At 33.2% G+C, this 27,064-nt stretch overlaps 1 protein-coding gene across 1 annotated transcript in view; it reads right to left on the bottom strand.

Annotated features, from left to right (window-relative positions):
• Window positions 1-370: 370 nt before the first annotated feature.
• Window positions 371-27,064, bottom strand: part of LOC142348546 (uncharacterized) — a 44,349-nt gene continuing 17,655 nt past the window's right edge. The window contains exons 6-9 of the mRNA XM_075399927.1: window positions 5,335-5,556; window positions 4,200-4,365; window positions 2,175-2,295; window positions 371-699 (exon numbers count right to left, since the gene is read on the bottom strand). Of these exons, the coding sequence (XP_075256042.1) occupies window positions 502-699; window positions 2,175-2,295; window positions 4,200-4,365; window positions 5,335-5,556 (707 nt within the window). The 3' untranslated portion in view covers window positions 371-501. The remainder of the gene's footprint in view (window positions 700-2,174; window positions 2,296-4,199; window positions 4,366-5,334; window positions 5,557-27,064) is intronic.

Below are 27,064 nucleotides of genomic sequence, written 5' to 3'. Positions count from 1 at the left end.
TAAAAACATATAGAGGGTGTCAAAGATATTCTTTCGATTCGAAAGCTATGTTTTGTGGGTTCTAATCTGGTATTCTTTTTTTCTTTCTAACATTCGTAAAAGCGTTTCAAGTTTCTGTTTTTCGTTGGAAATGATGTTGCAAAAAATGTGCTGTTTTTAGGTTTTAGCCCTTAAGCTCTCTGCAACCTAAATCCGTTCACGTATTTAATATTCTAAGCTTCGCTAGAGAACCTTTGGTAGCTAGAGGAATTAAAACAGAGTAGGTACCCATTGAATTGCTCTTCCACCACCGAAACTTTATAACCACAAATCCTTCAAAATATTTGATTGAGTCAATTTGACTGTTTCTGACAAAAACGTCCAAGGAGTGAATACTTTTCACGCTGATAAGATCTAAACAGAAGTTGTCTGAACTGTGCAAGAGGAATTCACTATTTTTCTGTCATAAAGTGATTTTTATGAGTCAAACAGTCTAGTTTAGATTTTAGGCAACAGTGTTTCTCATTGCGTTGGTGATTCCGTGGAATTTATGTTCCACATTGAACCATCTTCCTTTTGTCCAAAAGCAATCCCCAGCACAGAAATGTCATCCCACTTTAAGGCGAGATTTTTGTAGGCGGACTTTTTCCTCTCTTCGGTGAGCCAAATTTTTCCACCTTTATATGAAATTCTAAGCAAGTTGTTCACCGTCACATTCACCTAAAAATCGTTTGACACTCTAAGTAACGTCACTGTGATTAATCACCCCGTACCTTACATTCAGTCAGCATCAGAACTGAATCAGTACATTTTCAGAATAACATTACCTTCCATTACTGACTCAGAAAGTTTTCAGAATAGTTTCTGTTTTGGTTCTCAAACCTCTCTGAATCAGATCAAAGCTCTGAATCAGAGGAAAATTCAGAATGAATTTCCGAATTAGCTCCCAATCAGAATGAAAATTCGAAATTTTTCTCAAAAAAGCAGACACACATAAAAAAAACTTCCTATGGGTTATTTCGCCGTTATTGAAACGCTTTTTTGAAATTTCCGACAACCTATTATAAATATTTCTTCAATCATACTGCTATTGTATGAATTTCTACTTTTAAGGACCTGAGAGCGAAAGCAATGTTAAAACCTAGCTTGGCTCACGAACATAATTAAATGAAGTCATCCTAATTCAGACAAAAAGTCCAGAAAAAAAATTCTGATTCACAGTGTGATTCAGAGTCTGAATCAGAGAATATCAGAGCCAAATGTGACATGAACAGACTCTGAATCAGTTCTGAATTGTTTCTGAAAAACCTCCTGATTCAGTACTGAATTACTCTGAAAGTCAATCGAGAACAACTTACCGGTTCCAGATGGAAGCCCGAAATTCGGCTGACTTTAGGAGGAGTCACGTAACCTCTGCTTGAAATAGTTTGTGAATCTAAATTTTTAGCTTACCACTAATCGACAAAACAACCACACTTTAAAACAAATTACTGTTTCGATCGTTCTTGGAAGCTAAGACATGACAAAAATTGTTTGTTTCGTAAGCACAACCGTCAATAACGGTCAGTACTAAGGATCATTGAAAAAAGTTTACCTCTAAACTGATTGATTGAGTTTGTAGTATGAACTAACTAGAGCTTAAACTACTTTCTCTTTTGTTTTACTTTTTGCCAGATTTTTACGCTTGATAAGTCGGCTTTTCGTGCATCAAAATTTCCAAATCAAATCAATTTTTTTATCACTATCCTGAACAGGGCATGGGAATGAGAACATTTGAATATGTGGAGCAAAAATGACGCAAATGTTGTTGGAAACTTGGATACTCAAACTGTAGAACTCTTCTAGTAGATTTTTTCAAAAGCTAAATGGGCATCCCTTTTTTATGTCCGTTATTATTGATATGAGCTCAAAAGTTTGCTCCAATTGATGTTTTCGAAGTTTTCTCAAGTTTTTTGAAGACATAAAAACTGTGGCACCATAATGTACCTATTGCTAAATAACGCTCTTTAAACCACGAGGACAGTAATTTTCCTAAAATTCCGATTAAAACGACGATTTCAGGCAATCCGTTTTTTGTTATAAGTTGCCGTTGGTAACCTCAACAGTTGTTAAGATAACAGACTGTTTACGTTTGAAGTTACGCAAAAATATCCAAATTTGTTTGCGTGGATTTGTTTGAATAATGGATATCTTACATCAGTGATTTCCCATCCGTCATCTCCGCTGACATGAGTAACACGGAATTCGTCATATCCGTGCCTTCCGTCAATATGCATCCAATATTCGCAAGCCTTGTTAGGATGATAGACGTCTAGCCTAAACAGTCAGGAAGGCACATTTGTTGTATAAGTTTCGACCACTGAGACTCTCAAGACTCTTTCAAAATGAATTACATTTCGCAAGATTCTTGAAAGAATTCAATCCTGACAAAAATATTTAGAAAACACATGTTCAGAAAAAATTTGACGAGATGATCTTCGTTAAAATTCGGTTGAAAGACTGGAAAAACTGGAACTAAAAATGATTGGAAATGGTGAAAAGCACTCAATCCTTGACCCGGGAATGTTATGTTTATGATACCTTATTATTATGCCCTGATTGATAATAGATTGATATTTCAAAAAGCGTGGGAAAATAACCACAACAACACTATATAAGTCAAAAGTTAAGTTCCCAAACAAGACATGACAAAATTCGCCAATAGAATATTAGCCAATTAATGCCTAGTTACATTTTAGCAGATTAATAAAATGAATTCAATAACTGCAGGAATAGAAGCCCTGTGAATCGAGGCGATTTTGTAGATCTGGGACTCCAGATCTAAAGAGAGATCATGAAGTGTCAGGCCATGGCTGTGATGGTAAGATCGTTCGTTTGTCCTAATCCTTTATAGGACAAAATTTAGTTTACTTACTCGGGATTATATTTGTCACTCATCTGTGTGCTACACGACAATAACTGCAGACGGGGCTACCTATTTGTACGTGTTTTAATCTCAAGTCTGTCAACACATTGGATGCTCTCGTCACTTCTCACTTGCAAAAATGTCTTATCGCACATGCGGCAAAAAATTGTGAGCTCAGCTTGTCAGCTGCGTAAGACAGAGATTATGAACTGTAAGCCCGGACTGTAGCGAAGTTGAAAAATAAATTCATAAGTGTGTTCTTCGAATCTTTCGTGGGATTTTCAGAGAGAGTTTTTAAGAACCTCAAATTGATTCCCGTCTTATACCTGGCTTATAGCCGGCTTATACCTGGCTCATAACAGAATTCTGCGGCCTGCTGGGTTAACTCTAGCTTTCTCTGGGCTATCTCGATCAGCGTCTGTTACTGCAACTCGCGGATCCGCAATCATGATTATTACAAGTGACGCGAGATTATAGCCTCATATGAAAATGAAGCAAACGTTTCATTTCCTTGTTTAATTTAATTTAAGGGGAATCTTCTTCGAAAGTTGTGTTAACCAATGAGCGTGGAGAATCGATAATGGAGCGTGGAGAATCCATACCAATGATTGGAAAATCGATGAGTTTTTGATGTCTCAACCAATGTGTTGGGAGCGCAAAAATTGTGTCTTACCGTATGGGTCGTATCTCATTGGCGATAAAAATTTTGGAGTGAAAATAGGAAAAATGCCTGAAAGGAGTTGTCGTAGAAGGTTGCGAGAGTGAGACTAAGTTTCATTCACATTGAACTGATATTAAAAACTAAGATTGGCTGTGAAACAAGATTTCATTAAGTCATATCTTCTAAATTTCTCAAGTAGGCTGACTAAAGTATAGAATCGATTAAAGTATACCGAACGCACGGAATAATATGACTCTCGCAGTACGGACCTGTCGGCTAAAAGGACAACACAGAAATGCGCTCAATTGGAATATTCTGGTGTCGCTTTCAACAGCTGTCCCAAAAGTTTTTTGCAACGTAAATTTTGTGACACTAAGGTACCTTATAAAAATAAAGTCAAATTTTTTTTAAAAATTTAGAGAAAAAAGTTATGAACATAATAAAACAGCCGAAAGCAATCTCAAATTTAGAAGAAGAGTTGGCTTGTAATTAATGGAAACATACGGCGATTTTTTTGCTGATTTGTTCTGTAAGACCAACACTTTAAATTGTTCTGATATCAAATTCTTTCAGAAATTAACAGAACAAAACAAAATGAAGTTCAATTTTAAGTGAAGAAAATGATAATTTGGAAACTTTAGAGAATTCACTAACCCTGCTCTGACCCTCTGGTTCTGTTTGCCATTGTCGAGAATTCCAAGATCACAGCCTATTCTTTTTTCGGAAGTTTTATCACGCCACACGCTGAATTTAAATTTGGCCTTCTCAGCAGATGAATATTTACTCGAATTTCCTGTCCTAATTGATACTTCCGTGATTGCTGAATCAAGTAGAACTAGTTACCCTAGTTGAGAATACCGAACAAAAACGAAGTTTGTAAGAAATCTTTGGTGTGTCCCGTTTCAAACGTCAGAAAACTGCGGTACGTTTTGTTTGTTTGGTATTGTTGGTTTCGGTCATATGAGAGAATCGGTATATTCGATATATAAACGTAAGAGATCGTCGGTGTGTACGTTACCCAATTTCTCTTTTTTTAAAGCAACGATACTGAACCTTAGGTTAAATACGGAACAAAAATGATGATACCGATGATTTCTTATGTTTAAAAACCGAAAATTTTTATTCAAAATCCTTACTGGTTACTGAAAGTTTTAGAGGATAGAACTATCTTAGGAACAAAGATGCAAAAAATTGAGTTTAAAAATGTCTATTTTTTTCTGTAAGTTTCAATAGTTTCCGACAATTGATTTTTTAATATATTCTGTAAGCGAAATTTTCGGAGTAGTTCCACGAAAGAAGTTATCTCAATTTTCTATTGCCAAAATTCATTTTGGCACTTAGACAAAGTACAAATCTTAGGGAAAAAAGTCAGTCGCAATGTGAAGAAACCCATGAAAATACTTTTGTTGGACCTTAACTAGGAACCTCGACTGAATAATTTTGGTCAAAAATTGACTCCCCCCTACTAGACTATTGAGATCTTTCCATAAGTCTAGGTCTGGACTAGGGAAGTTTTTGCATAGTGATAAATCATGCAATCATGCAATAAAGCGTGATGGAATTTTGGAAAGAACCGATTAAGTTGGTTGATTAGCATCTGAGAACAAATATCATCTTCCCGTACATCCCGTAACAAATTGTGATTGGAATTTTAACCCCCTCCCCCCCCCCCCAAAAAAAAAAAAGTTATATCCATTTACTAATTAAAATTCCTTATTCGTTTTTTCTTATTAATTAATTACGTAAGAAGTGAGAGGAGAAGAGGGGAGAGAGCGGAGCTTATACTAACTACAAGGCAGAGAGTCCCTGCAGATATAGGCCATGTGGCGAGCCGCACGGGGGTAGCACCATGTGTCCTGCTCAGCTTGCTGACATGACTGAGTAGCTTCATCCCACTTATATGTGGTGCAACTTCGGTGATATTCAAATATGGTGGTAAAGGAATCAACCTGGCCACATTGATAGCTGCAGTTAACTGGCCAGGGAGGGAACCAGGCAGTCAGATACGGCACTGAAATGAAGCGAAATTATCAAATTATCAGAAAACAACTGTACAGTTTTGAATAGTGAACTATTTTGTATGGAATCGAGTGACCAAAAAGAATGCCTAGATTGTACAAAAGAGGTCTAATACACAGTTTGATTTTGGTAGAAACAATGGCGCGTAATGACTTCAGAAAACAAATTGTTTTAAAAAAGATTTGAGGCAAGCATGAATTTGATTGCACCTTTTATTTTAGTTGATGCATTTTTTTGACGTATTCAAGTCTTTCAACGAGAATTTCGTTACGAAAATTTAATTCTCTAAAGATCCATTTCTCTGGTAAAATATGTCCAATGGAGGAAAATGAGCTGCAATCTACAGCAATGGGGAACTGTTGAAAAATTTATTAAAGAACAGAACAAAAGACAATGAGTGGAATTCAACCACTTTGTTGTGAACTTGATAAAAAATTGTTGTACTCTAATTGTATAGCTTAGAAATGTAGTGATTCAGTCTGAATTTGAATTGAAATAAGTTCTTTGAAAACAGTTTACAATTAAAAACTATAAACGTTTTCAAGAGGTACGTCAGATAAACTTTACAGCTCGTTTGATGACGTCCCTTTTGAAAAACTCATCAATTATATTTTACTTTCCAGAAAATTAAGAACGAGTTAGTTTGTACCTCGGCCACTAATCAGCCAAAAATCAAAGAAAAAAAGTCTTCATGTCGAAAAGGTACTTTTTGAAAATTTGATCTACTAAATTTTTGAGCTGCTTTGAACTCATTTTTTGAATTTCAATATCTGAGATAAAAAGATAAATCGATTTGCAAATAATTCGATTTGTCTTAGTCAGCCTTAACCACAGTGAGTTTCCAAGTAATGCAATATTAAACTTGACTTGCCTTATTAATAAATTTTTGAGGTTCCATGTGTGGTATTTACAGGATGACACGTTTTCAAGATCAATGAAATAGCAAGGAGATCGCTTTGCAATTTCTTCAACAGTTTTCTTCAGAAGTTCAAGAAAGTATAAGCCAAAAACAATGAGTATTTGGTGTATTTTGTAGTAATGTTGAAGGCTATCTGTCCGCTTTCGATAGAAAATGGCTCGCAAAATTTTTCGTTGGCACATATCAATTTTTGTTAGTCTCTTTTTGTTTGTGCAGCCTTAAACCAATAGACCATAAGAGATCATGGGCTTAGCAAAAACTTTATAAAACTGTATCAATTTTGAAATTGGATAATAGTCGCGAATTCTATAGAAAACACCGCAGATGCTGTTTAATTTGTTCACAGTTTGTTGAACATAAAAGTCAAAACTCAGTTTTCTATCAAGAGTTATACCTAATTATTTTACAAATTCTTGTAGTTCACAATCGGGCAAAATTGGGTTCAAATAAAGCTCTAAGTCTTTACCAAAATACATCATCTGAGATTTCTTAGAATTAACGCAAAGTTTGTTTTCATTGCAGCATGATATCTCCTCCGTAATGCTATCTTTAATATTCTTTTCAATATCTTTTCCTCTACAAAGTATGTTGGTATCGTCAGCAAACAATGTGATTTCAGATTTTTGCATATTTGATGGCAGATCATTTACAAAAAATAAGAAGAGGAGTGGGTCAAGCACAGAGCCCTGTGGGACACCCTTTTTAATATTTTTTTATATCAGAGGTCTTGGACTGGAAGAAAACATATTGTCGGCGATTGTTGAGTTAGGACTGAACAAGCTTTTTAAAATGGCCTTTAAAACCAAAATTTTCTAGTTTTTTGAGTAATAGTGCGTGATCAATGGTATCAAAAGCTTTTGTTATATCAGGGAAAACTGATGCGCAAAGGTTTTTGTTTTTCATAGACAATCTTATATTTTCAGTTATTTCAGCTATGGCATGATTACATGATCTTTTTGAGCAAAAAACAAATTGTCTAGAAGAGAAGAGTTTGTTGTGGAGATGAAGTTAACCATTTTTTTGTAAATAATTTTTTCGAAAATTTTGCTAATGGTTGGTAGCAAACTTATTGGTCTATGGTTTTCGTGAGCATCCATGTTTCCTTTTTACGAAGAGCCAACACTTTTGCAAATTTGAAGCTCTCCGGAAAAGTATGGCTCTTTATGCAATCATTGATTATGTCAACTAGTGGTTCAGCTTTTACAGGTAAACATAACCGAAGAACCATGTTAGTGATCTGATCAGAACCACTTGACTTAGAGTTTTTAAAGTTTTTATAATGAATAAGACTTCCAGTACGTTTGCACTATGCATAAAAAAAGATTTGTGGAAACAATTACTGCGTTGGCGCTGCTGTAGATTAGGAATTTCAGACCGAATTTTTTCTCCGATAGTTAAAAAATAATCATTTAAATGGTCATCGTCCAAATCTACATCTTGCTGCGTTTCTTTTTGTGTCTTTAGACATTTTAAGTTATCAAAAATTGTTTTGCTTTAGTTCTGATCTGTCAACCGCGAGAAATATGCTCCCTTTGATTTTCTAATTTGGCTTGTTATTTCATTTCTCAAAAAAAAACATATTTCTCTCTTATCTTTGGTTTATCAGACGAAACCCATTTTTTTCTGGCTTGATAGCGTTTTTTAAGAAGGTTCTTAAATTTTTTATTAACGCAAGGATATTTGTTTTTAGTTATAACTAACTTTTCTTCTGGTGCGTATCTGTTTAGAGTTCGCATAATTGTCGATACTTAAAACTGAGTTTTGCCATCGATTGATTCCGTTGATTTTTTTTTCAAGTTTTGATCTAACAAAAATGGTTAGGTCAGTCAATTCATTGGTCAGTCAATTCATTCAGATTCCAGTATTTTATAATTTTTTTGGTCAATTGAGCGCAACCAAAAGGCAACTTTACTCAAAATAAAGATCTGAGATAGAAATTTCATAAGTTTTGCAAACCAAATCATCATTGGTTATGATATTATCTATGCAAGAAGAACTGAGATTTGTTTTGAGAGTTGGTTCATTATTTTGGATTCGCTATCCGAGCGTTTCAATTATTTCACAATATCTCTTCTTCATAGATGATTGTTCTAAGATATTATTGTTGAAATCGGCAAAAATTAATGTTTTCGAGTTTTTGGTTCGCAGAAAATGGAGCATTGATTCAAAGAAATTAAAAATTAGAAAAAATTATCCAGATTTGCTGATGGAGGTCGGTAAAAACACAGATGTAGCCCTTCACTTTATTTTTTTCTTTGATTGACCGAATTAAACATTCCAGATCCGTTTCATAATCTATCAATTCCTTCTTTCAAAAAAACAGCGACGCCGCCGCCTTTACCAATTTTTCTTGGTTTTGATACAATTTTTTGAAATCCCTGCAAATAGTAAAAGTCTAAGGGGTCACTTGGACTAAGTCATGTTTCTGATAGTGCAAATATGTCCGGTGGTTCTTTCAAGCTATCGTTAAGAATCTGCAACTCATCGGAATTTTTTGTAAGAGATCTAATATTCAAACCTAAAAAGATTTTTAGTGACTTAGGTCCTAATTATCAAAGTTCTGATTTTGAAATATGTTTATACAATTGTCGTTGTAATTATCTGCCAGCTAATCTTAATTTTTGATTCCTACTCGGCTGTGATATTAAATTGAGATGACGTTTTAGACAACTCACATAATATATTTTCAAGTCGCGCTGTTTTCTGCAGACGTAAATAATCGCTTTGAGCAGCACACCCGTCGTTGTCATTGGGTGATGAACGTAAACGGTTGAAACTAGATTTTGATATATTGGGTTTCTGAGGAATAATGTTTCTCAAACAGACAATTGAAGAAAATGTTTGTGATACTTATGAAGTATTGTTGTTTAACTCACTATCTTTCGTACGCAGTACAAATTGTTGCTTCCTTTGACTAACAATAAAATTGTTCCTATTATCTAACTGTTGTTTTTTTAAAGCTTAAGACCTGAGAAACCCTTCTTGGTTTCTATGAAACAACTTTACCTGACAATTCTTTGTTGCAGTCATATAACCCTTTGCTTTAATTCTCTGTCTTTCTGTGGTAAACGCTCTTTAATAATAGTCGGCCGATAGTTTTCAGGGTTTAAAAATTTACCAAGCATTGACCGTCGTGAATAAATTTCATCCTTCTCGCAAAAATAAATGAATTTTACGATAACTGCGGGGGTATTTTGAATTTTTCCAAGATCCCAGTAAATGACAGGCTTTCAAATTTCTGAGTGACACAGTATAATTTAGGTATTGTCTCAAAAAATTTTGTACTTGTATATCAAGTTTATCGTAATGGTTCATCGATAAAATTTCAAAACTTTCAGATCAACACGACCAAAATTTCAGAATCAATGGGGTTATGAAAATTGTTCTAAAATAAAGCGGCACGAAGTCTACTGAAGACTGACGAAAACATAATTAGAATAGCGTACCTTCTCTCCTCCACAAAAAAATGCACACTTTCTTTTCTATTAAGTGAATGATGGCTTTAACAAGGATATAGTAACCCTAGTCTAATACCGACGGCTATCTCGCAAGATCTTGCAAGAATCTTGCAAGAGTCTTTTAGGATTACGCACCATCCTGCAAAATCTTGCAAGACTCTTGCAAGATCTTATAAGATAACCGTCGGATATGCAATAATCTTGCAAGATAAGCGTCGGTCTTGTAAGATTCTTGCAAGATAAGCCTCGAACTCTTGCAAGATAATTGCAATATAAGCATCGAACTCTTGCGAGACTCCTGCAAGATAGGCGTCGATCTTGGAAGAATCTTCCAAGATCTTGCAAGATAAGCGTCATTTGCAAGAATTTGCAAAATCTTGCAAGATAAGCGTCAGAGTTCGTCTAGGGAACTCTTTTCCTTGGTTATAGATAAAAAAGAATAATTGTGATGTTAATATATCCCAGGTTGAGGTCCTCGTTCAAAATGATCTATGAAAATACCCATTCAGACCATTTTTGCCCATGAAAATACCCAGGCAGACCAAAAATGCCTAGGATCCAGACTTTGCCTCGTTCAAAATTTTGGTGCGTTCATGTGCTCGTTCAAGAACTCTTATGAAAAGACCCGTACAGACCAAAATGCGATATGATACAGACTTTGGCTCGTTCGATTTATGAAAAAACTTAGAAAGACCGAAAAAGTTTATGATCCAGACTTTGGCTTGTTCAATTTATGAAAAGTCTGGAGCTAAGAAATACCGACAAAAATGGCGTACGAAACGTCGGTATTTGTCGGTTTTTGTTGGTTTCATCGGTTTTGCATGAATGAAGCGTTGGTTTTTGTCGGTATTGTAGAAATAATCCGTATTGTTTGTGAGAAGTGTCGGATTAAGAGGAATTGCCGGTTTCAAGTTAGGAAGCTTCGGTTTAGCTAATAGAGTCGTCGTCATATCACCGTTAAGTAGTCGTCGTGGTAGTAGTAGTAGTAGTAGTAGTAGTAGTAGTAGTAGTAGTAGTAGTAGTAGTAGTAGTAGTAGTAGTAGTAGTAGTAGTAGTAGTAGTAGTAGTAGTAGTAGTAGTAGTAGTAGTAGTAGTAGTAGTAGTAGTAGTAGTAGTAGTATTAGTAGTAGTAGTAGTACTCCTCATTTATTTGAACAAAAAAACCCATTTGAGTATATAGTTCCTCCCCCCTCAAGAGCGGTCGGAACAATTTTTAGGCGTACTTAAAAGAATTTCGTTTGTAAAAATTTATCACATTGTTCATTTCACTAGAGTTCTGACACGCTTGCCCAATATACTTTCAGTACTATCAATAATATGCAGCTTTATGTTGTCTTTCGGAATGTGGTCTTTTTTTTACATCTGTGTACCTTCTCTCCTCCACAAAAAATTGCACACTTTCTTTTCTATTAAGTGAAGGATGGCTTTAACAAGGATATAGCAACCCTATTCTAATACCGACGGCTATCTCGCAAGACCTTGCAAGAATCTTGCAAGAGTCTTGTAGGATTACGCACCATCCTGCAAAATCTTGCAAGACTCTTGCAAGATCTTATAAGATAACCGTCGGATATGCAATAATCTTGCAAGATAAGCGTCGGTCGTGTCAGATTCTTGCAAGATAATCCTCGAACTCTTGCAAGATAATGGCAATATAAGCATCGAACTCTTGCGAGACTCCTGCAAGATAAGCGTCGATCTTGGAAGAATCTTCCAAGATCTTGCAAGATAAGCGTCAGAATTCGTCTAGGGAACTCTTTTCCTTGGTTATAGATAAAAATAATAATTGTGATGTTAATATATATCAATATGTACTATGGTTAGTTATGTAATAGTTTTAGATGCCTTTGTCTTATTTTTAATTGGTCACTTCTTGAATCAGATGCTTTCTCTGCTTCAGGAACAGACCGTTTTCGTTCATCTAAAATCGAGGAATGATACGTTTGAACATCCTGTGCCATTTGCGGGTAACTGCTGTTGTCTGATAATCCATCTGTACTATTGAATTTTGCTCCTCATGTGAGCATACCCCTCCAACTAGTGTTTCTCACCAAACTTGTGTGAACTTGTGTGTTGCAATGAACTTGTGTCTTTGGACTTTTTCAACTGTTAGGGGGTCTCAGCAGGTGCAACTACTGTGAAAATGGACCAGAACTGGATTCGAACCAGCATCTCTTACTTGCAAGCCTAGTGTGCTGCCCATTGACATCAACTGGTCTTAAGCTCTCGAACTTGTGCATCTCTTATAACCCTTTCTCACGTTCTTTCTTGTTCCTCAAGGCTTCATTTCGCTAACGAAGTAGTATAATTTGAACAAGTAGAGCTTTTTCTCGAGCTTTGCCGAGCTTATCTTATGCACAATTTACATTAGGTTGTTCTCTCTCAGCATTCTAACATCAACCGATTTGCGTATGCTTTTCGTTGGTGGTGGCGCAATTGGTGGACAACATACAATCGATTTGAGTGGAAATTTTGTTCGCCGTTTTTTGCTACTTGGAGTTATAAGAGATGCACAAGTTCTCTTAATTATTGTTGATTATCAACAAGGAGGCTCGGTAATGTCCGATCGCACACAAGGTTCCGATACCGCCCATCTACGATTTTGGCATAATCAACTACCAAATGAGGAACAGGTAAATCAACCCAAAAAATCAAGTATGTTTTATAAAATATAGTGGTTGAAAGAAAAGATAGCCTCCAAAAAAATAACTCAGTGGAGTAAAAAATGATGCGCTCGGTTGACGAGATATGCCAAAATTAAGAAAGCGAATTAAGACGAACAGCAAAATCAAATAACAACAACAACGAACATTAATTATATCAAAAACTCTATGTCCATTTTGAAAAACGAAAATAAATAACAAAGTCAATATCCCGTCAAATAAAACCGAAACTAAACAAAATAACTTGTGAAGCGCCAGAAAAGATATGGGACCAGACCATATCAATTAGACAAAAAAAACAAAAACAGTAAAAGATGAAAAAAAATTCGCTTATTTTTTCAAAAAAATTAATTCCAAAGTAATTGAAATCATTAGAACTCCACTAAAATATCCCATTTGTTTATAATTACCAATGATTCTATAGAAGGGCATTTAGACCTGACCATATTCATTTTTTTTAAACAGCTACAAAGAACAACAAAAAGACAAAAAAAATTAATTAAAACTGCAAGAACACGCTGTCGAAGCAGTAAAGCCATAATCTGGCTCAAAAAAATGTTCGATTGCGCCTTCTTTGAACACTGATATTAAAATATTTTATTAATGAGACTAGGTACCAAGCAGACAAAAAGGAAAAAAATTGCAAAATTAAGTAATACCTTTTTTTTCGAAACTAAAATTACTTTCAAGGATTTGAAAACCCTTACTTACAAAATGGAATAAAAAATAATTTGTTTATTTGTCTAAAGGAAGCCCTTGAGACCTGCAATTATCCATAATATGTCTTGCGCCGACAAAAAGAACGTCAAGTATGGCCAAAATTAATTTACTTTTTTTGTGAAAAACCCGTGACGAAGCCAGTAAAGACATAACGAGTTCTTTAAAAACATTAAACTTTTTGACACCAATCCGTTTTGACACCTTCACTTGACACCAATAATTTCACAATTGACCTGTAATTAACGAGACTAGGTAATGAATAGACAATGAAAAGAACATAGTTGCGAAGTTAAATAGAGTTTTTTATTTTGGAAAACAACTGTTTTCAAAGTCATGAAAGCTATCAGCTATTACTAATATCAGAATATCGGCTCATCCATTCTTTTATAGAAAAAACCAAATAAACTTGTCATTATACAGGAAATTCCATACGATTAAAGCGACAAAGTAGAAATGACAGTTAAAAATGAAATTGAAAATTCAATTAAATTCTTCAAGAAAGTATTGTCGAAGTCAAAAAACCATTATAATTGTCTTTCAGGACTTCAATATGTTCAATTGTGCCCTTTGTTGAACGCCGATAATGTGATATGTGAACTTTCAACAAAGTGATTTAGTGACAAAACTAGAAAAGGTGAAAAAATCGAACTAAAAGGTGGCAAATATCTAAATATAAAATAAAATGTGAAATCTAGTTCTATCAAAGCCAGAAAAGCGCAACTTGAGCCGTAAAACCACAATGAAAATTATTTTTAAATCAGTAGAAAGCAGAAGCATTGATTCTTTGATGACACTAAGCTACAATTTGAACAAAATAGGCAAAAAATGGGAAAAGCTAATTAATCAGTTATTTTTAAAAAAAAATCAAGTACTTTGAAAAGTTAAAACGACCATAAGCTATCAAGAAAAAACTGAATGCATTAACTTGGAGCTGCTCAGGAAGAATATTAGTTATATCACTACTGAGCTTCGGTTTGAAATGTTCTGTTCTTTAATTAATGTAAAAAAGATCAATATTTTTTACAAAAAGGACCGACTGATTACAATCCCCATTCTCTTTGGATTGAAACAGTCAAAAATTGGTCAACAACTGGCGCTGCTAATGTTGTGCGTCCATTGGGATGACTTATTTTTTCAAATGTTATAGATATAGATAATTTGTTTGGCAAGAAATCAAAAATAAATTCTGCGTTTTTTATAATCAACGAGTAAAGTTTTTACTACAGGGCACTCTCCACAGAAGTTGAAGTAGAAATAACCCCTTTTTGAGTCTTTATAGATTGTATTGTTGTTGTTTTTGGGTTTATTTCCGGCAAATTTAATTAAAGTGGATGAAAGCAGCTTATTTTGTGCTGTTTTTTTAAAAAAGCTGGATTTTGAAATATTTAGCTAGATTTTTTGATAAAAAATGATGCGCTCGATTGACGAGATACGCCAAAATTAGGAAAACGAAATAAGACGAACAGCAAAATCAAACAAAAACAACAACGAACTTTAATTATATGAAAAACTCTATGTCCATTTTGAAAAAAAAATTAATAACAAAGTCAACATCCCCTCAAATAAAACTGAAACTAAGCAAAATAACTTGTGAAGCGCCAGAAAAGATATGGGACCAGTCCATATCAATTAGACAAAAAAAACAAAAACAGTAAAATTTAAAAAATTCGCTTATTTTTTCAAAAAAAATTAATTCCAAAGTAATTGAAACCATTAGAACTCCACTAAAATATCCCATTTGTTTACAATTACCAATGATTCTATAGAAGGGCATTTAGACCTGACCATATTCTTTTTTTTATGCAGCTAAAAAGACCAACAAAAAGACAAAAAAAAATTAATTAAAACTGCAAGAACACGCTGTCGAAGCAGTAAAGCCATAGTCTGGCTCAAAAAATGTTCGATTGCGGCTTCTTTGAACAATGATAATAAAATATTCTATTAATGAGACTAGGTAGCAAGCAGACAAAAAGGAAAAAAAGTGAAAAATTAAGTAAAACCTTTTTTTCGAAACTAAAATTACTTTCAAAGATTTGAAAACCCTTACTTACAAAATGAAATAAATAAATAGGTTTGTTTATTTGTCTAAAGGAAGCCCTTGAGACCTGCAATTATCCATAATATGTCTTGCGCCGACAAAAAGAACGTCAAGTATGGCCAAAATTAATTTACTTTTTTTGTGAAAAACCCGTGACGAAGCCAGTAAAGACATAACGAGTTCTTTAAAATCATTAAATTTTTTGACACCAATCCGTTTTGACACCTTCCCTTGACACCAATAATTTCACAATTGACCTGTAATTAACGAGACTCGGTAATAAATAGACAATGAAAAGAACATAGTTGCGAAGTTAAAAAGAATTTTTTATTTTGGAAAACAACTGTTTTCAAAGTCATGAAAGCCATCAGCTATTACTAATATCACAATATCGGCTCATCCATTCTTTTATAGAAAAAACCAATTAAACTTGTCATTATACAGGAAACTCCATACGATTAAAATGACAAAGTAGAAATGACAGTTAAAAACGAAATTAAAAATTCAAATAAATTCTTCAAGAAAGTATTGTCGAAGTCAAAAAACCATTATAATTGTCTTTCAGGACTTCAATATGTTCAATTGTGCCCTTTGTTGAACGCCGATAATGTGATATGTGAACTTTCAACAAAGTGATTTAGTGACAAAACTAGAAAAGGTGAAAAAATCGAACTAAAAGGTGGCAAATATCTAAATATAAAATAAAATGTGAAATCTAGTTCTATCAAAGCCAGAAAAGCGCAACTTGAGCCGTAAAACCACAATGAAAATTATTTTTAAATCAGTAGAAAGCAGAAGCATTGATTCTTTGATGACACTAAGCTACAATTTGAACAAAATAGGCAAAAAATGGGAAAAGCTAATTAATCAGTTATTTTTAAAAAAAAATCAAGTACTTTGAAAAGTTAAAACGACCATAAGCTATCAAGAAAAAACTGAATGCATTAACTTGGAGCTGCTCAGGAAGAATATTAGTTATATCACTACTGAGCTTCGGTTTGAAATGTTCTGTTCTTTAATTAATGTAAAAAAGATCAATATTTTTTACAAAAAGGACCGACTGATTACAATCCCCATTCTCTTTGGATTGAAACAGTCAAAAATTGGTCAACAACTGGCGCTGCTAATATTGTGCGTCCATTGGGATGACTTATTTTTTCAAATGTTATAGATATAGATAATTTGTTTGGCAAGAAATCAAAAATAAATTCTGCGTTTTTTATAATCAACGAGTAAAGTTTTTACTACAGGGCACTCTCCACAGAAGTTGAAGTAGAAATAACCCCATTTTGAGTCTTTATAGATTGTATTGGTGGTGTTTTTGGGTTTATTTCCGGCAAATTTAATTAAAGTGGATGAAAGCAGCTTATTTTGTGCTGTTTTTATGAAAAAGCTGGATTTTGAAATATTTAGCAAGAATTTTTTTAAAAAAATGATGCGCTCGATTGACGAGATACGCCAAAATTAAGAGAGCGAATTAAGATGAACAGCAAAATCAAACAACAACAACAACGAACATTAATTACATGAAAAACTCTATGTCCATTTTGAAAAAAAATAATAAAAAAGTCAACATCCCGTCAAATAAAACTGAAACTAAGCAAAATAACTTGTGAAGCGCCAGAAAAGATATGGGACCAGTCCATATCAATTAGAAAAAAAAAACAAAAACAGTAAAAGTTAAAAAAAATCGCTTATTTTTTCAAAAAAATTAATTCCAAAGTAATTAAAACCATTAGAAATCAACTAAAATATCCCATTTGTTTACAATTAACAATGATTCTATAGAAGGGCATTTAGACCTGACCTTATTCTCTTATTTATGCAGCTAAAAAGACCAACAAAAGAAAACAAAAAAATTTTAAATAAAAATGCAAGAACACGCTGTCGAAGCAGTAAAGCCATAGTCTGGCTCACAAAAACTGTTCGATTGCGCCTCATTGAACACTGATAAAACAATATTTTAAGAATGAGACTAGGTAGCAAGCAGACAAAAAGGAAAAAATTTGCAAAATTAAGTAACACCTTTTTTTGAAACTAAAATTACTTCCAAAGTTTTGAAAACCCTTACTTACAAAATGAAATAATTAAATAGGTTTGTTTATTTGTCAAAAGGAAGCCCTTGAGACCTGCAATTATCCATAATATGTCTTGCGCCGACAATAAAAACGTCAAGTATGACCAAAATTAATTTACTTTTTTTGTGAAAAACCCGTGTCGAAGCCAGTAAAGACATAACGAATTCTTTAAAAACATAAATCCATTCTTTTATAGAAAAAACCAGTGAAACGTGTTATTATACAGGAATTTCAATACAATTAAAACGACAAAGTAGAATTGACAGTTAAAGACGAAATTAAAAATTCAAATAAATTCTTCAAGAAAGTATTGTCGAAGTCAAAAAACCACAATAATTGTCTTTCAGGACCTCCATATGTCCAATTGTGCCCTTTGTTGAACGCCGATGATGTGATATGTGAACTTTCAACAAAGTGATTTGGTGACAAAACTAGAAAAGGTGAAAAAACAAAACTAAAAGGTGGCAAATGTCTAAATATAAAATAAAATGTGAAAACTAGTTGTATCAAAGCCAGAAAACCGTAACTTTAGCCGTAAAACCACAATAAAGATTAAGAATTAAAGCTGTAGAAAGCAGAAGCAATTATTCTTTGCTGACACTAAGCTACAATATGAACAAAATAGGCAAAAAATGGGAAAAGCTCATTAATCCATTATTTTTTTTAAAAAAATCAAGTGCTTTTAAAAGTTAAAACGACCATAAGCTATCAAAAAAAAACTGAATGCATTAACTTAGAGCTACTTAGGAAGAATATTAGATATACCACTACTGTGCTTGGATTTTAAATGTTCTGTTTTTTAATTAATAAAAAAAAGATCAATATTTTTAAAAAAAGACCGACTGATTACAATCCCCGTTCTATTTGGATTGAAACGGTCCAAAATTGTTCCACAACTGGCCCTGCTAATATTGTGCGTCCATTGGGATGACTTAATTTTCAAATGTTATAGATATAGATATTTTGTTTGGCAAGAAATCAAAAATAAATTTTGCGTTTTTTTATAATCAACGAGTAAAGTTTTTATTACAGGGCACTCTCCACAGAAGTTGAAGTAGAAAAAACCCCCTTTTGAGTCTTTAAAGATTGTATTGGCGGTGTTTTTGGGTTTATTTCCCGTAAATTTAATTAAAGTGGACTAAAGCGGCCTATTTCGTGTTGTTTTTTTTATGAAAAAACTGGACTTTGAAATATTTAGCCAGAATTTTGACAAAAAAATTAAATCAAAATAGTCAAAAATATTTTTTTGTCTTTAAAAAAAACTCCACAACACTTTTCTTAAAAACTTTAACAAAAGTTTGAAAAATTGACTAAAAGTTAGGCAAAAAATCCGGAAATTGTGAATAAAAACATTGGAATTCACTCTACCTTTCTCAGAAGTTTAAACATCGATAACTCCTTGTAAAAAAAAAAACAAAAATAAAAAAAATCTTTTTAACTCCCTACTCTACGCTGGGTGAGCTTTCTAATAGTACCACTCACAACTCTCTACGATTAATATATCGATCGACAAAAATTGTCTGAACAAAAAAACCCATTTGAGTATATAGTTCCTCCCCCCTCAAGAGCGGTCGGAACAATTTTTAGGCGTACTTAAAAGAATTTCGTTTGTAAAAATTTATCACATTGTTCATTTCACTAGAGTTCTGACACGCTTGCCCAATATACTTTCAGTACTATCAATAATATGCAGCTTTATGTTGTCTTTCAGAATGTGGTCTTTTTTTATATCTGTCGCGTATTTGTCATTTTCCCCCAATTTTGCCCCGTCTGTCACAAAGCCGAAAACGAAACGCCACCTACTGTATACCTGCAGCATGAAGGCCAAAGCCACGGTGACTATGTTTTTCATGCTGTAGGCATACAGATAGTGGCGTTTCTATTTCGGCTTTGAACCAAACTTGGCTAAATATAAAATCAAATGTGAAATCTAGTGGTATCAAAGCCAGAAAAGGGTAACTTAAGCCGTAAAACCACAATGAAGATTATTTTTAAATCATTAGAAAGCAGAAGCATTCATTCTTTGATGACACTAAGCAACAATTTCGTTTCTACATTTCGCAGTTTAAACATCGATAACTCCTTGTAAAAAAAAACAAAAATTAAAAAAAAATCTTTTTAACTCCCTATTCTACGCTGGGTAAGCTTTCTAATAATACCACTCACAACTCTACGATGAATATATCGATCGACAAAAAAAACCATTTGAGTATAAACTTCCTCCCCCCTCAAGAGGGGTTGGAACAATTTTTAGGCGTACTTTAAAGAATTTCGTTTGTAAAAATTTATCACATTGTTCATTTCACTGGAGTTCTGACACGCTTGCCCAATATACTTTCACAACTATCAATAATATGCAGCTTTATGTTGTCTTTCGGAATGTGGTCTTTTTTTTACATCTGTGTACCTTCTCTCCTCCACAAAAAAATGCACACTTTCTTTTCTATTAAGTGAAGGATGGCTTTAACAAGGATATAGCAACCCTATTCTAATACCGACGGCTATTTCGCAAGACCTTGCAAGAATCTTGCAAGAGTCTTGTAGGATTACGCACCATCCTGCAAAATCTTGCAAGACTCTTGCAAGATCTTATAAGATAACCGTCGGATATGCAATAATCTTGCAAGATAAGCGTCGGTCGTGTCAAATTCTTGCAAGATAATCCTCGAACTCTTGCAAGATAATGGCAATATAAGCATCGAACTCTTGCGGGACTCCTGCAAGATAAGCGTCGATCTTGGAAGAATCTTCCAAGATCTTGCAAGATAAGCGTCAGAATTCGTCTAGGGAACTCTTTTCCTTGGTTATAGATAAAAATAATAATTGTGATGTTAATATATATCAATATGTACTATGGTTAGTTATGTAATAGTTTTAGATGCCTTTGTCTTATTTTTAATTGGTCACTTCTTGAATCAGATGCTTTCTCTGCTTCAGGAACAGACCGTTTTCGTTCATCTAAAATCGAGGAATGATACATTTGAACATCCTGTGCCATTTGCGGGTAACAGCTGTTGTCTGATAATCCATCTGTACTATTGAATTTTGCTTCCCTCCAACTAGTGTTTCTCACCAAACTTGTGTGAACTTGTGTGTTGCAATGAACTTGTTCTTTGGACTTTTTCAACTGTTAGGGGATCTCAGAAGGTGCAACTACTGTGAAAATGGACCAGTACTGGATTCGAACCAGCATCTCTTACTTGCAAGCCTAGTGTAGTGCCCATTTATATCAACAGGTCTTAACTCTCGAACTTGTGCATCTCTTATAACCATTTCTCACGTTCTTTCTTGTTCCACAAGGCTTCATTTTCTCTAACGAAGTAGTATAATTTGAACAAGTAGAGCTTTTTCTCGAGCTATGCCGAGCTTATCTTTTGCACAATTTACATTAGGTTGTTCTCTCTCAGCATTCTAACATCAACCCGTTTGCATATGCTTTTCGTTGGTGGTGGCGCAATTGGCGGACAACATACAATCGATTTGATCGAAATTTTGTTCGCCGTTTTTTGCTACTTGGAGTTATGTGAGATGCACAAGTTCTCTTAATTACTGTTGATTATCAACAAGGAGGCTCGGTAATGTCCGATCGCACACAAGGTTCCGATACCGCTCATCTACGATTGTGGCATAATCAACTACCAAATGAGGAACAGGTAGAACAACCCAAAAAATCAAGTATGTTTTTTATAAAATATAGTGTTTGAAAGAAAAGATAGCCTCCAAAGAAAATAACTCAGTGGAGTAAAAACTGGTGCGCTCGATTGACGAGATATGCCAAAATTAAGAAAGCGAATTAAGACGAACAGCAAAATCAAACAACAACAACAACGAACATTAATTATATCAAAAACTCTATGTCCATTTTGAAAAAACGAAAATTAATAAAAAAAAGTCAACATCCCGTCAAATAAAACTGAAACTAAACAAAATAACTTGTGAAGCGCCAGAAAAGATATGGGACCAGACCATATCAATTAGACAAAAAAACAACAAAAACAGTAAAAGTTTAAAAAAAATCCGCTAATTTTTTCCAAAAAATTAATTCCAAAGTAATTAAAACCGTTAAAAATCAACTAAAATATCCCGTTTGTTTACAATTACTAATGATTCTATAGATGGGCATTTAGACCTGACCTTATTCTCTTTTTATGCAGCTAAAAAGACCAACAAAAAGACAACAAAAAAATTTTAATTAAAAATGCAAGAACACGCTGTCGAAGCAGTAAAGCCATAGTCTGGCTCACAAAAATGTTTGATTGCGCCTTCATTGAACACTGATAAAAAAATATTTTATTAATCAGACTAGGTAGCAAGCAGACAAAAAGGATAAAAAATTGCAAAATTAAGTAATATCTTTTTTTCGAAACTAAAATTACTTCCAAAGTTTTGAAAAACCCTTACTTACAAAATGAAATAATTAAATAGGTTTGCTTATTTGTCTAAAGGAAGCCCTTGAGACCTGCATTTATCCACAATATGTCTTGCGCCGACAAACAGAACGTCAAGTATGACCTAAATTAATTTACTTTTCTGTGAAAAACCCGTGTCGAAGCCAGTAAAGACAAAACGAATTCTTTAAAAACAATAAATTTTGTGACACCAATCCGTTTTGACACCTTCCCTTGACACCAATAATTTCACAATTGCTCTGTATTTAACTAGACCAGGTAATAAATAGACAATGGAAAGATCATAGTTGCGAAGTTAAAAAGAGTTTTTTCGGAAAACAATTTTTTTCAAAGTAATGAAAGCCATCAGCTATTACTAATATCACAATATCGGCTCATCCATTCTTTTATAGAAAAAACAAATGAAACTTGTCATTATACAGGAAATTCAATACGATTAAAACGACAAAGTAGAAATGGCAGTTAAAGAAGAAACTAACAATTCAAATAAATTCTTCAAGAAAGTATTGTCGAAGTCAAAAAACCATAATAATTGTCTTTCAGGACTTCAAAATGTTCATTTGTGCCCTTGGTTGAACGCCGATAATGTGATATGTAAACTTTCAACAAAGTGGTTTGGTGACAAAAATAGAAAAGGTGAAAAAACAAAACTAAAAGTTGGCAAATATCTAAATATAAAATCAAATGTGAAATCTAGTGGTATCAAAGCCAGAAAAGGGTAACTTAAGCCGTAAAACCACAATGAAGATTATTTTTAAATCAGTAGAAAGCAGAAGCATTCATTCTTTGATGACACTAAGCTACAATTTGAACAAAATAGGCAAAAAATGGGAAAAGCTAATTAATCAATTATTTTTTAAAAAAAATCAAGTACTTTCAAAAAATAAAACGACCATAAGCTATCAAGAAAAAACTGAATGCATTAACTTGGAGCTGCTTATGAAGAATATTAGTTATATCACTGCTGAGCTTTGATTTGAAATGTTCTGTTCTTTAATTAATATAAAAAAGATCAATATTTTTTAAAAAGGACCGACTGATTACAATCCCCATTCTCTTTGGATTGAAATAGTCCAAAACTGGTCCACAGCTGGCGCTGCTAATGCTTTGCGTCCATTAGGATGACTTAATTTTTCAAATGTTATAGATGTAGACAATTTGTTTGGCAAGAAATCAAAAATAAATTCTGCATTTTTTATAATCAACAAGTAAAGTTTTTACTACAGGGCACTCTCCACCGAAGTTGAAGTAGAAATAACCCCCTTTTGAGTCTTTAAAGATTGTATTGGCGGTGTTTTTAGGTTTATTTCGGCAAATTTAATTAAAGTGGACTAAAGCAGCTTATTTCGTGCTGTTTTTTATGAAAAAGCTGGATTTTGAAACATTAAGCTAGAATTTTTGACAAAAAAAATTAAATCAAAATGGTCAAAAATACTTTTTTGTCTTTAAAAATAAACTCCACAACACTTTTCTTAAACACTTAAACAAATTTTTGCAAAATTGACTAAAAGTTAGGCAAAAAATCCGGAAATTGTGAATTAAAACATCGGAATTCACTCTACATTTCGCAGTTTAAACATCGATAACTCCTTGTAAAAAAAACAAAAATTAAAAAAATCTTTTTAACTCCCTATTCTACGCTGGGTAAGCTTTCTAATAATACCACTCACAACTCTACGATGAATATATCGATCGACAAAAACTGTCTGAACAAAAATTAATTCCAAAGTAATTAAAACCGTTAGAAATCACCTAAAATATCCCGTTTGTTTACAATTACTAATGATTCTATAGAAGGACATTTAGACCTGACCTTATTCTCTTTTTTATGCAGCTAAAAAGACCATCAAAAAGACAACAAAAAAATTTTAATTAAAAATGCAAGAACACCCTGTCGAAGCAGTAAAGCCATAGTCTGGCTCACAAAAAATGTTTGATTGCGCCTTCATTGAACACTGATAATAAAATATTTTAGTAATGAGACTAGGTAGCAAGCAGACAAAAAGGATAAAAAACTGCAAAATTAAGTAATACCTTTTTTTCGAAACTAAAATTACTTCAAAAGTTTTGAAAAACCCTTACTTACAAAATGAAATAATTAAATAGGTTTGTTTATTTGTCTAAAGGAAGCCCTTGAGACCTGCATTTATCCATAATATGTCTTGCGCCGACAAACAGAACGTCAAGTATGACCTAAATTAATTTACTTTTTTTGTGAAAAACCCGTGTCGAAGCCAGTAAAGACATTACGAATTCTTTAAAAACAATAAATTTTGTGACACCAATCCGTTTTGACACCTTCCCTTGACACCAATAATTTCACAATTGCTCTGTATTTAACGAGACCAGGTAATAAATAGACAATGAAAAGATTATAGTTGCGAAGTTAAAAAGAGTTTTTTTTGGAAAACAATTTTTTTCAAAGTAATGAAAGCCATCAGCTATTACTAATATCACAATATCGGCTCATCCATTCTTTTATAGAAAAAACAAATGAAACGTGTCATTATACAGGAAATTCCATACGATTAAAACGACAAAGTAGAAATGACAGTTAAAGAAGAAACTAACAATTCAAATAAATTCTTCAAGAAAGTATTGTCGAAGTCAAAAAACCATAATAATTGTCTTTCAGGACTTCAAAATGATCATTTGTGCCCTTGGTTGAACGCCGATAATGTGATATGTAAACTTTCAACAAAGTGGTTTGGTGACAAAAATAGAAAAGGTGAAAAAACAAAACTAAAAGTTGCAAATATCTAAATATAAAATCAAATGTGAAATCTAGTGGTATCAAAGCCAGAAAAGGGTAACTTAAGCCGTAAAACCACAATGAAGATTATTATTAAATCAGGAGAAAGCAGAAGCATTCATTCTTTGATGACACTAAGCTACAATTTGAACAAAATAGGCAAAAAATGGTAAAAGCTAATTAATCAATTATTTTTTTAAAAAAATCAAGTACTTTCAAAAAATAAAACGACCATAAGCTATCAAGAAAAAACTGAATGCATTAACTTGGAGCTGCTTATGAAGAATATTAGTTATATCACTGCTAAGCTTTGATTTGAAATGTTCTGTTCTTTTATTAATATAAAAAAGATCAATATTTTTTAAAAAGGACCGACTGATTACAATCCCCATTCTCTTTGGATTGAAATAGATCAAAACTGGTCCACAGCTGGCGCTGCTAATGCTTTGCGTCCATTGGGATGACTTAGTTTTTCAAATGTTATTGATGTAGACAATTTGTTTGGCAAGAAATCAAAAATAAATTCTGCGTTTTTTATAATCAACAAGTAAAGTTTTTACTACAGGGCACTCTCCACCGAAGTTGAAGTAGAAATAACCCCCTTTTGAGTCTTTAAAGATTGTATTGGCGGTGTTTTTGGGTTTATTTCGGCAAATTTAATTAAAGTGGACTAAAGCAGCTTATTTCGTGCTGTTTTTTATGAAAAAAATTGGATTTTGAAACATTAAGCTAGAATTTTTGACAAAAAAAATTAAATCAAAATGGTCAAAAATACTTTTTTGTCTTTAAAAATAAACTCCACAACACTTTTCCTAAACACTTTAACAAATTTTTGCAAAATTGACTAAAAGTTAGGCAAAAAATCCGGAAATTGTGAATTAAAACATCGGAATTCACTCTACATTTCGCAGTTTAAACATCGATAACTCCTTGTAAAAAAAAAACAAAAATTAAAAAAAAATCTTTTTAACTCCCTATTCTACGCTGGGTAAGCTTTCTAATAATACCACTCACAACTCTACGATGAATATATCGATCGACAAAAAAAACCATTTGAGTATAAACTTCCTCCCCCCTCAAGAGGGGTTGGAACAATTTTTGGGCGTACTTTAAAGAATTTCGTTTGTAAAAATTTATCACATTGTTCATTTCACTGGAGTTCTGACACGCTTGCCCAATATACTTTCACAACTATCAATAATATGCAGCTTTATGTTGTCTTTCAGAATGTGGTCTTTTTTTATATCTGTCGCGTATTTGTCATTTTCCCCCAATTTTGCCCCGTCTGTCACAAAGCCGAAAACGAAATGCCACCTACTGTATACCTGCAGCATGAAGGCCAAAGCCACGGTGACTATGTTTTTCATGCTGTAGGCATACAGATAGTGGCGTTTCTATTTCGGCTTTGAACCAAACTTGGCTAAATATAAAATTAAATGTGAAATCTAGTGGTATCAAAGCCAGAAAAGGGTAACTTAAGCCGTAAAACCACAATGAAGTTTATTTTTAAATCATTAGAAAGCAGAAGCATTCATTCTTTGGTGACACTAAGCTACAATTTGAACAAAATAGGCAAAAAATGGTGAAAGCTAATTAATCAATTATTTTTTAAAAAAAAATCAAGTACTTTCAAAATATAAAACGACCATAAGCTATCAAGAAAAAACTGAATGCATTAACTTGGAGCTGCTTATGAAGAATATTAGTTATATCACTGCTAAGCATTGATTTGAAATGTTCTGTTCTTTAATTAATATAAAAAAGATCAATATTTTTTAAAAAGGACCGACTGATTACAATCCCCATTCTCTTTGGATTGAAATAGTCCAAAACTGGTCCACAGCTGGCGCTGCTAATGCTTTGCGTCCATTGGGATGACTTAATTTTTCAAATGTTATAGATGTAGACAATTTGTTTGGCAAGAAATCAAAAATAAATTCTGCGTTTTTTATAATCAACAAGTAAAGTTTTTACTACAGGGCACTCTCCACCGAAGTTGAAGTAGAAATAACCCCCTTTTGAGTCTTTAAAGATTGTATTGGCGGTGTTTTTGGGTTTATTTCGGCAAATTTAATTAAAGTGGACTAAAGCAGCTTATTTCGTGCTGTTTTTTATGAAAAAGCTGGATTTTGAAACATTAAGCTAGAATTTTTGACAAAAAAAATTAAATCAAAATGGTCAAAAATACTTTTTTGTCTTTAAAAATAAACTCCACAACACTTTTCCTAAACACTTTAACAAATTTTTGCAAAATTGACTAAAAGTTAGGCAAAAAATCCGGAAATTGTGAATTAAAACATCGGAATTCACTCTACATTTCGCAGTTTAAACATCGATAACTCCTTGTAAAAAAAAACAAAAATTAAAAAAAAATCTTTTTAACTCCCTATTCTACGCTGGGTAAGCTTTCTAATAATACCACTCACAACTCTACGATGAATATATCGATCGACAAAAAAAACC

The sequence above is a fragment of the Convolutriloba macropyga genome, chromosome 10 (assembly GCF_964194025.1).
Source record: "Convolutriloba macropyga chromosome 10, txConMacr16.3, whole genome shotgun sequence".
Classification (NCBI taxonomy): Eukaryota; Metazoa; Xenacoelomorpha; order Acoela; family Convolutidae; genus Convolutriloba; species Convolutriloba macropyga.
Note: the sequence above shows the minus strand (reverse complement) of the source record. Positions and strands in the feature narration are given on the sequence as shown.